The sequence below is a fragment of the Eucyclogobius newberryi genome, unplaced genomic scaffold (assembly GCF_026437365.1).
Source record: "Eucyclogobius newberryi isolate DKJ021-1_F unplaced genomic scaffold, fEucNew1.0.hap1 SCAF_7, whole genome shotgun sequence".
NCBI classification, from domain to species: Eukaryota; Metazoa; Chordata; class Actinopteri; order Gobiiformes; family Gobiidae; genus Eucyclogobius; species Eucyclogobius newberryi.
The window spans coordinates 21285492-21297223 of NW_027316389.1; the positions used below are offsets into that span (position 1 = coordinate 21285492).

Consider the following 11732-nt stretch of genomic DNA (forward strand, 5'->3'; position numbering starts at 1 on the left):
CCATTTACAATGACTTACTCACTCTTATCCAATCAGGATGCCCAATTGCACCTTGATGACGCAGTCAGAGCTCAGGAAGACTTCAAAGAACAGGCTGCCATGATTGACCGCAGAAACGGCCTGATGGTGGCTGAAATTGAAGAACTCAGGGCTGCTCTGGAGCAGACAGAAAGAGGGCGCAAAATCGCTGAACAAGAGTTGGTTGATGCCAGCGAGCGTGTTGGACTTCTGCATTCTCAGGTAAAGAGATTTTACAAATTGACTCAAATGTATGACATTCATTACATAAATGTATGTGTTATACTGAGGTTTAACATGAATATTAAAGCCGCAAGCGGCATCCAACGGCCCTCGCGGGCCGCCGGCCTTCCGACTCTGCGCTTTCGACTTGATAAAGATGGCGCCCTTATTGTGTGTTGAATTAAAAAAGAACTTGACAGACGGGGACACATTGGACATGGCCAATCCAGTGCAAATGAACACAAATGTCAGTCAAATGTGCTGCTCCGCCGCACAGAGACCGTAGCACTCAGAATATAAATATGGATAACTTTTGATGCCCCGCTTGTGTGGATGATATTTCCCAAAGTAAAGCTTGATCGAGCTATTGCCCACGGAAGAGTTTGTTAAAGTGTGAAGCATAAATGTGAACATTTCAGAGATTTGGCGTTTTCCCATTTGTGACAGTATATTTGCAGCTTCACGGCACAGAGACCGTACCACTTAATATCAAAATATGACAAATTTTTGATGCCCCGTTTGTGTAGATGATTTTCCCCAAATATGAGTTTGATCGGGCTATCGCCCTAGGAGGAGTTCGTTAAAGTGTGAAGCGTAAAAATGTGGTGATTTGAGCGATGTTGCGATTTTCCCATAAGGATAACATGGGATGCTTCTGTCATCGCTACGGTTACGCCGTACAAAATATGACTTTGGCTCTCATACTTGTATGATCAGGATGGCAAATTAGAATTTTGTGCAAAATGTCATGTCATTTGGAAAAACTCTATTGTTTATAGGCCACTCTGAAGGCCAAATAGTCAGAATTCTGGGAAACGTTTGCGGCTCCGTCGCACAGAGACCGTAAAAGTTATCCTTAAAATTTGGATAACTTTAGATGGCCCACTTGTCTAGAGGACGTACACCGATTTGGAGGTTGGTGGACAAAACGCACTGGGAGGTTTATGTCATCGCTACGACTACGCCGTAAAAAATTAGGCATTTTTGTGATTGGCTTTTGTGATCGGGACGGCAAAATAGAATTTTGGGTAAAGTTTAGACAATTTTGGTAAAACTAATTTTTGAGCTTCAATGTTAATTTAAAGGTCACTCTGTAGGGGGCGCTATCGCGGCCATTTCAATTTTGTCAGCCTAAACTGGTCCAAACTAGAAAGTTTAACAACTGATTCAAATTTGGTCATAATCGGACTGGTTTTGATCAAATGGGAGCAATTTTTAGATCTGCAATATTCCAAAATAAGTTGTCCAACTTTGCGGCTGCGCCGCACACAGACCGTAAAAGGTATCTCAAAAAATTGGATAACTTTAGATGCCCCACTTGTCCAGAGAACGTACGCCAATTTTGAAGTCGGTGGGCAAAACGCCCTAGGAGGAGTTCGTCAAAGTTTGACGTGAACAAAATGGCTAACACAGCGTGTTTTCATTTTCAAAGGAAGATGGCGGCCATAGGGTAAGTCTGGGGGCGTGGCCACAATAATATATTTTTTTTTGTCTTCACAAGAGGAATGCGTGTCCCGAATTTGTAGCTTTACGCCAAAGTTGACCTCGGGGCGTCTCCTATGGGCGCAATGTATTTTGACTTTTGTCGGTGGCGCTGTCGCGCCATTTTTTAACGAAAAAAAAAATGGCCCAGAAAAAATAAAATTTTTCGCCGATTCTGAATTTTGGGCAAAGTTTGGTGAGTTTTTGAGCATGTTCAGGGGGTCAAATTAGAGCTCAAAAAGCAGAAGAACAAGAAAAATAATAATAAAAAAAAATAAGAATAATACTTTTAGCAAAAACAATATAGCCGTTTCCACTATAACAACAAATGATACATCGTTTGAAAGCTCTAAGCCTTCCCGATGCCGCCATGGGGAGGAATCATCATTACGAGCGCTTACGCGCTCGTCACTCCCTATTCCGTCGGGATGCCCCGCCCACTCCCCATAGACTTCCATTGATTTGAGCAGATACAAGCATGGCCCATGCCTGCGGCATGGACTCTCGCGTTCAGGACGGTGCCAGGAGGGTTTTTGGAGGAATGCAGCGCTTCGCGCTGCTGTTGTCAACAATGAGTGAATGGGCTACGCCCATTCACTCATTGTCAACTATTTCTGTCATAGCAGGAGTAAGTATGCATGATCCATGCCTTCGGCATGGGCTAGTTCACTGTACTTGCCAGGGGCGACGGGGTACCAAACATGCGGGCTGCCTTCGGCAGCGTTGCGGGAGCAATAGGCCCTCCGCCCTACTGGGGCTCGGGCCTAATTTGTTGTTTTCTTTCTTTTAATACTTCATAGAACACTAGCCTGCTGAACACCAAGAAGAAGCTTGAATCTGATCTGGTTCAGATCCAGAGCGAAGTTGATGACACTGTTCAGGAAGCAAGAAATGCTGAGGACAAGGCCAAGAAGGCCATCACTGATGTAGGTTTTTTAAGGCATTATTTTTTGACTTGATTAAAGTTAATAGTCCATTATTAAAGTCGAATGTGTTTACCAGGCTGCCATGATGGCTGAGGAGCTGAAGAAGGAGCAGGACACTAGTTCTCATCTGGAGAGGATGAAGAAAAATCTGGAAGTTGCTGTCAAAGACCTGCAGCACCGTCTGGATGAGGCTGAGAATCTGGCCATGAAGGGTGGCAAGAAGCAGCTCCAGAAACTGGAGTCCAGGGTAAGACTGACATTGTGAAAACCAAATCAAAAAGTGACTCAATGAATCTGTCAACAAAACTTTGAATACTATGAATCATACTTTCTAAAGGTGCGTGAGCTTGAGACAGAGGTTGAAAATGAACAGAGACGTGGAGTAGATGCTGTTAAGGGCGTCCGCAAATATGAGAGGAGAGTCAAGGAGCTCACCTACCAGGTATGTAAGCCAAATGTAAACTGTATTTATTCTTCTTAACCTATTTTATTTTCAATTTCTAACTATTGCTTTTGTGTTTAAGACTGAAGAGGACAAGAAGAACAACACCAGGCTCCAGGATCTGGTTGATAAGCTGCAGCTCAAGGTGAAAGCCTACAAGAGGCAGGCTGAGGAAGCGGTAAGAGCTCAACATTTACATTTATCTTATTTAAAAACATACAGCATTTCTTAACTATATTACATTCATGTGCTGCAGGAGGAGCAGGCCAACGTACATCTGTCCAAGTGCAGGAAGGTTCAGCATGAGCTGGAGGAGGCAGAGGAGCGTGCTGACATTGCAGAGACCCAGGTTAACAAGCTGAGAGCCAAGACCCGGGACAGTGGCAAGGTAAATAATTTAGTTTTTTTTGTATACTATATGTTTACTTCTAACACTATACTTTTCTTGCAGGGAAAGGAAGCAGCTGAGTAATGCCGTATATTTATGCATTTATTTATTTATTATTGCATTTATTGGATGACAAATGGCAATTATTCCATTAAACCTTTAAAACTTTGCTCTAAAGACCATCCGTCCTTTTTTACATGAGTTTTGTGGTAATCTGAATCCATGCACACACTGCCAGTATTAATGGATTCACATGAGTGTGAATAGCTCAAATGGCATATGTATTTACAAACTTTTTTACAAACTGAGGTGTAAAATTTGTATTAAAACATTCTCTGGGGTTTAGGGTGGGTGCACAGTAGCAGAGCAGTTAGCGCTCTTGCCTCCCAAGAAGGAGATCGTGGGATCACTTTGGGCTTTTAAAGTTGGAAGTGTGTTTTATAAATAAACCTTATTATTAATATTGACAAACTATAGATTAAACAAAGCAATGACCATAATAACTCTTTGATTGTTATTTCAATAAAGGCATATACAAGAAGTAATGACCACATTTTATGTTACAGCCTAGCCTGATCCCAAAAATAGTTACCGGTACATGAAATACCCCAAACAATACCCCATAATTAGAAATCTTTGCAAATATATTCCAAAAAAAAAAAAAAAAAAGCACATGAACATACTTATTCACAGCGTTGGCCATGACCAATTTTTCCACTGATCATCCTTGAGAGGGTTCTTAAACTTGATTGGAGTGCACCTGTGATGCCAGTTGATTGGACATGATTTGTAAAAGCACAGACCTGCCTATAGAGGTCATTAACCGACTTCACAAAACCACGTGATCGCATACTGTGCCGCCATGTGGTCCGTTTCTTGGTGTTGTATTTTGCGCTGATAGTGTGGAGTGTGGAGTGTGGTGATACAAAACATAAATTATGGAGACCCCAGTACTTTCAGATTACGCAAACCCCTTGGACGAGCTACACAAAGGTTGCGGTCAATCAGCTCACCAGATCCATATTTGATGCCTGAAACGATGTTTTTTGACCCGTTTTCATCGCTGACTCTTCCAGACATCTTGTACTCTGACATTTACAACTACCATGTACATACGAAGTCGGCATATTCTCTGAAAGCTTGAAAAACTTCAAGAGTTTGGAAGCGTACAAGTATTTTGTCGCTGGATGGGTGAAACAAATCTTGGTACACGAAAACACAGCTGGAATCTATGTTGTGATCGGAAAGGTGAGTCACAATTTCAATTCTTGCTTTATGTGCGTATGTTGATTCTCTAAAGAGTCCGCCCATCCAGACCGCCGCGGCAGTAGTAGCGACTAGAGATGCACCGATCAATCGGCCGCCGATTAAAAAAGCCGGTTTTAGGTCGAATCGGCCAGAATCGGTGACCGGCCGGTCCATGACGTAATTGCCGTTTTTTGGCCAATCCAAACTGACCCGCATGCGCGGTGCGTAGCAGCTCAACGCGCCCAGAGCAAAACAGCTAAAAACTACAAGACTCTTGAAGTGTATTAAAACTAGGTCCATGCAAAGTTAGGCCTCATTCTGAGACTGGCTTTTAGGAATATGTGTGTTTCTACCAAAATGTCTATTCCACGGAATGTAAGGGGCCCACATCTGATTAACTACCGAATGGGAGATGTCTCCATTGGCTGCGAGGCCTTGAGATGCCTTGTGTACATCTGTGTAAGCGCATGATCTCATTTCTGTAACTTCTCCCCTGGTGCTACCCAAATAAGGATACCTTTACATCTTGTTCTCTCATTGGCTAATCCGTTGGTACATGGATAGGGTCATACCTGTCAGATATTGTTTATCGGTCTTTGTGCGTTTTCAGTATATAAAGGCGAGATACGCCCAGAGACGAGGTTCGTCTTCCTGATCACCAGCGGACCCAGGGCGCTGTTTTCTGCTGTCCTGTATTTGACACTGCTTTCTCTGTAAATAAACTACCTTGAAAAGTTTGCAGAGCTTTGTCAGCGTGAATCCTTTGTCTACACCCTACGCCCCAAACGAGCATTGATCAAGTCACCACACTCTTTCAGAGCGCGGCGGCCAAAGTGTCCAGTTTACACTCAAAGTCTATGTAAACGCGCGTCGAACACCTCCTGCTTTTTCGCCGCGGCGCGCGGAGCGGAGGGTGCGTTTTGGTGTTTTCCGCTCTAGACAAAAGCTTTGACAAGCATAAGCTTCAAAGCGTTAAAATTGTTCGTGGCAGTAAAGTTCAGATTTGTTCAACTTTGGTGGAACACAAGAAGGAGCGAGCCTGGAGGAGGATCAGAGGAGACTGGACTGTGGGGTAAGTTATTATAACTTTGAGACGATTACAATCTACGTGTTGATAGCTGATGCGGTCAAAATAATTTGCGCTGGTGTTCATGTGTTCTGAATAAACACATGAACACATGACGAGTTCATGTGTTTATTCAGAGTTATCTGCAGAAGAGTAGGGACACATGAAGGGGCCAGAGGAAGCAGCAGCAGGGCTGTCAGAAGAGTTAGTTGTTGTTGTTGTTCTGCTCAACTAGCAGAGCTAGGCTACAAGCTAATGCTAACAAGAGATCTCATCCACCTGAAATGAGACTTTAAAAATACTTTGATGCATTTGAGACATACATTGAGTAGATACAAAACTTAAATTACTGACTCGAACAGCGAAATGAGTGACTATAATCTAATGTCAGGACTATTTAATTGTCCCACAGCCTCAAAGAAATGTTTACACAATCAGCTGTGCTCTAGAATCTATAGTGCTCAACTCATTGTGCTTCTAGTGAGTGTGTGAAGTTATCAAAGAGCTGATGAAACTGGAAAATGATATTGGCAACTTATGTGCCTCATTTAATATGCTGTATTATAATAGTAAAAGTTTGAATAATATTGCAGTAAATGTACTGGGCTAAAATATAACTGCTGTATAATGTTCTTTTTGAAGATCTGGATTTGCCTTCAGACCTCCCTGTTGCCCCTGCTCCTGTTGCTCCTGCCCCTGCCCCTGTTGCTCCTGCTCCTGCTCCTTCAGGGGATGCTGGCCCTTCTGCTGCACCCACAGATGTGTAAATGGATGGTTGGATTACAATTTGTTTTTTAGCCTGTGTCATCTAAATTGCAATGTGTGTGTTTTTTTGTAGAAGCACGAGGAAGAGGACCTGGAGCCAGAGTCCTCCAGCTTTGAGAGGGAGGTGCTGGCAGCGCTCTGGGACTGACCCTCCTCATGTTCCACCTGCTTCCTCTCCTGCAGAGGGTTCCAGCTCATTCAAAAGAATGTGTAAAATTACAAATGTATAAATTGCTATATGAAAATAGTTCATTTGATTTCAATCTGGAACCATTGGAGCTGCATCTTCTGCAGGAGAAATGGACTCCTTTTTCCTCTGTGTCCCCCACTCTTCTCCAGGCCATATATTAGTTAGTATATAGTTCTGTATATATATATATATATATATTATGTTTATATATAGTTATTTATTCTATTTTTCCACAAAATAAATCACATTTAATATTCTAAAACGTGTGTCCTGTATACATGCACCTTTTTCACATATATAATACTGGGTAGTTTGTGGGAAAATCCGTGTGCTAGATAGAAAATCAGTATCGGAAAAATCGGTTTTGGCAGGTCAGACCTCCTTAAAAACCGGAAATCGGTATCGGCCAAGAATTTTGGAATCGGTGCATCTCTAGTAGCGACGTAGCAACGTAGCAACCCCAAACACCTAAATCATACAAATAGCAACTTACCAGCTATGAAATGACTACTACATAGTCTGTGGTGATAGTTTGGTTCCCAATTCAAACGTTTTATCGCAGCTGTCCATCGCGGTCGTCTTTCCGGGTTTCTCGGTATCCGATAGAACTTCAGATCTCTTTGTTTATCTTCCCGATTGCTGCACCCAATTGCCACATATACCTTCACCATTTTGATGATAGTAAATATATTATACCGATATTGAGCCTCTTTGAGCCGTGTTTCGTCGTAAATTGAAGCAGAAAGACGGCAGTATTGAATTGGCTTGTTGTGGTAAACACGCACTACAGACGGACAATATGGCGAAACATTCTCACCGACCTTATCATAAAACTCAAGTAACTGGTCTCAGGGCGACTGCTTGCTGCTCTGTTGCTGTCGCGTCCGTGCTGCTTTTTGTTCTGATGCGCATGCGCAGCGGGGTGCGACACAAATCTCCATCTGTCTGCAGTGCCGGCCGCTAAAGGCCTCTACAACTTCGGAGCTCTCACACCTTCTAGGCATAAGGCTCTGGTTGTGCAACATAACTGTGTGTTTTTTGCCTGGAAGTATCTAGAAATCTGACACCTTATTGAACGAAATTAAAAAAAATGAACGTGCCGTTCACAGACACCAGAATGAACGAGTTCACAGTACCGTTCGTCGGCAGTAATACAGTACGTTCAGTTCACGTTCACCAAATTTATGAACGCGTTCATGAACTTTCGTTCAATGAAGGCGTTCAGGCACAACACTGCACACAGGGATGTTCTCACATCAGAATCAGAACAAGTTTATTGCCGGTCAGTGAACAAAATTCATGGGCTAGGAACTTGCTTTGGTGATTTGGTGCAACATACAACAGTGAACAATAATGAGGCAAAAAAATATATAAGAAGCGACAGTCGCAGTGGAAAGTCTGCTGTACTGTAGTAGTCCTTTTATTTTTATTCAATACATGTGTTTGTATGTGGTCCCTGTCAAGTAAAGATCAAATTAAAACTAGTCCTGAGGTAAGACAATGTTGGCATTTTCTTGGTCTGGGTAAGATTGGTCCTCCAGTGCTAGTCTGCCTAAGCAGTGGACAAAAACACAGAATATTTACTGGACTCTTATTGGAAAGCTCTACATTTTATATTTAATTTCCATGAAGAGGATGTTAAATGTAAAAAAGTAAAACATCTTATTCAGCCTACAAACCTGAGCCAGAGAGAGTTCTAAACTTTCACAATGTGTGCTGAGTTTGTTAAGAGGCAATCTAATTTATTATGTTTCAAAGTCATTTGTAATGTGCAACGTTTTAGACACGTTAGGTTTTTTTTTTGGTGGCAAATCTATGGAGCTTCCAGATCCCGCCCACTTCATAGTTACAGATGTAAACTTCTCATTCATTTTTTTCCATAGAGGTTTATCTTTCAGAATCGTTATTGAACTCATGGCAACATAGTGTTAAAGTCATGCCCGCACAGTTAGCCCATGTTTTTTAATTTATGTATTACATTATCCTGTAATAAACAAATAAATTAAATAATAATATTCTTGTGCACTACAACACTTGGGCCTCTGGGTTTAGGGAGGCTGAGGCTCCATCCAACTGCTCACGCAGAACGCTGCCTTTTATCACATCAATGAGATGCGAATCGAACTTTACAAAGGCAGAAGAAACATAAGCAGGCAAAAATTTGGATGTCAAGGATGTTTAGTCATTGTGTGGACACCATGCACCTCCAGAACATGAGTTCTGTGAGTTATTCAATTACAAAGTATAAACCAAACTTAGTGTGTGTAACGTGGTGTGTGTACACACACATCTGTAACAAAACTGAGCAATAACAGGTTAGGCTAGGTTAGGTGTCTTTGTTTGTACCCTTGGGTAAATTGGTTTGCAGTGATTAAGAGACATTAAACATACATGCACACAATATAAAAAACAGACATAATGGATTAATCAATTGTTTAATCACACAGAGGGAGCTTGTTTCAGAGGACAATAGCTGCAGGGACGAAACTGTCTCTATATCTTTTGTTCCTGCATTTTTGCACAACCAGTCTTTGCCCCGACTGAAACAGAGCGTCCAGGGCGTGGCTCCAGTCCTGCATTATACTGGAGCTTAGTTTCTACAACATGCTGGTATATATAGACTCCATACTTCGTTGTGGCTGTCCGATAAGCTTGCCAGCCAATTTCACAATCTGAGAAAGTGCATTTTTGTTCTTCACTGACACATTTCCAAACCAAGAGGACACAGAAGGCTAAGATTGACTCAAAGAAAGCTGAATAAAACAAAGACATACGAGTCTTGTCCACATCAAAAGTTGCCAGTTTCCTGAGGCAGTGCAGGCGCTGCTGTCCCTTCTTGCACACTGCCTCACAGTTGGCATCAAAGTTGAGACCAGAGTCAATGATTATGCCCAGGTGCCCGGATTGTGCCATAGTCTGACCATTGACTGGGACCACCTCAGCTGTGTGCTTTTTCTAAAATCAGCGACCATATCATAGAGTCAGATCACAGCTGACCCTTCTCACCCTGGACACGGACTATTTGCGCCACTTCTGTCAGGCATGAGGCCCCGGTCAATCCGGACCAGAACCTCCCGCCATAAGAACAGTTTATTTCCCTCTGCCATTGGACTCATGAACACTTCTTAAATACTGTCATTTAACTATAATTCAATCAATCACTCACTCACTGCAGTGTTCACTTTCTGCACTACATCTGTACATTTAACTGTACATTTTGTGTACAGAGTAAACATATTTTTATCCTAGTATTTTTAAATTGTTTTTCTTTAATGACCCATGACTGGTTGCCCCCTCCTGGAGCAGGCTCACAATGACAGAGTCATCAGCATGTTTAAGAATAAACCTGTTGTCATAGTGGCTCTGCAGCATACTGGTATACAGGAGGAACAACAAAGGTGAAAGGACACATCCCTGTGGTTGGTCAGTGGAACTACAGACCAGGTCAGATAGCACTCCATTCACCCTTGTAGTTTGTATCCCATCAGTTAAAAAAGTGAGAATCCATTCCACAAGATTCTTTAAGAGACAATTGATTAAATTATGGGGCTGGGTAGTGTTAAAAGCTGAGGTAAAATCCAAAAATAAAAGCCCGGCATGAGCTTTGTGTCCATCCAGGTGGTTAAATACCAGATTCAATCAAGTAACAGTAACATCCTCAACTCCCCTGTGTGGCCTGTATGCAAACTGTAAAGGGTCAACCAGCCCCTCTGTAGACCTCAGGAGTTAAGCTCTAAATATTTTCTCAAATGTTTTCATTACAATTGACATAAGGGCAACAGGTCTATTGTCTGTACATGTTTTTGGGCGATTTTGTTTTCGAGCAGGGACAAGCGAGGCATATTTCCACTCTTTGGGCACAGTCTGCTCTCTTCAAGTGGTGTTACATATAGAGATACAGAGATATACAATGAAGGTTGGGGCTTCTACCGCACATGTTCTAAGCAGACGCCCACAAATGTTGTCTGGGTCAGCGATTTTGTTTACTTCAATTATTTTTGTGGCTCTTTCTACTTGAACCTTTTAAATATTAAAGTGCTGAGTGTCCATATGTGCATAAGTTGCCATTTTAGTCTCTGAATTTCAGAGTTAGAATCTTCAGTATTGAAGTAGTTATAAAAATTGAATTAGAATGTATTAAACATTCAACAATGTTGACACATTTCTTTGACTATACATTTTAAAAGAAAATTAAAATCAAGTGCATTGTCACAAGCTCACAAAAACAATAACATTTAATATGATTGAAGATATTTTTTTAATTTGATCATAAGCTCTTGTTAAATGTAATAAGTTATGATGTTAACAACAATGTTGTTAACATGTTTAACAATGGGCTAAACATATATTCCAGAAAATAACTCTTGAGAACTGGATACCTTCTAAATTTAGAAGAGCACAAATATTCCTCTTGTCACAAGCCATATTTGGTATGTAGCCGTCATTGAACCATGCATTGTAAGCAACCCAGAGCAGATATAAGGAGATTGAAAGGACCCTCAGAGTGTGTGGCTGAACTGCTCCGGCTTGTGGTGAGTTCAACTTCTCCTATTACATGGAGACAAATTATTATTTTAATATTACAATTATTCTTGTATTTTAAGACTTTGCAAAATAGTTCAGAAGTAATCACTAAATTACTGTCTCAACAGGACTGGAGAATAGAATATTTCACATAGAAAGTTTAAGGTATTTGCAACTGATAAATTGAACATTCAATGCTTTATTTTTGTATGCAACATACCTACTGCACTGTGTTGGGGGGGATCACCAGACTGTTCACCAGACGGTTCTTAACTATAGGCCAATATTTAAAAGGCATGGATAGAAAACAACTATGCTAATAACTTTGTTTTTTGTTAAACAACAACCAATATTCCAAAAGGTAGACATTTTCTTGAACCTAGCTCTCTAGTCTAACATGAACACATTGCTTTATGTCAGAAGAAGTGTGCAGAGGTGTTTGGATAATTCCTTGAAATTAC

General features: G+C 41.4%; 1 protein-coding gene across 1 annotated transcript in view; it reads left to right on the forward strand.

The window, feature by feature from the left end:
* LOC140348794 (myosin heavy chain, fast skeletal muscle-like) overlaps window positions 1-3649 on the forward strand; it is a 40166-nt gene extending 36517 nt beyond the window's left edge. The window contains exons 35-41 of the mRNA XM_072434891.1: window positions 37-240; window positions 2523-2648; window positions 2725-2895; window positions 2986-3090; window positions 3173-3268; window positions 3347-3478; window positions 3542-3649. Coding sequence (XP_072290992.1) covers window positions 37-240; window positions 2523-2648; window positions 2725-2895; window positions 2986-3090; window positions 3173-3268; window positions 3347-3478; window positions 3542-3562 — 855 coding nt within the window. The 3' untranslated portion in view covers window positions 3563-3649. The remainder of the gene's footprint in view (window positions 1-36; window positions 241-2522; window positions 2649-2724; window positions 2896-2985; window positions 3091-3172; window positions 3269-3346; window positions 3479-3541) is intronic.
* The last annotated feature ends 8083 nt before the right edge of the window (window positions 3650-11732 follow it).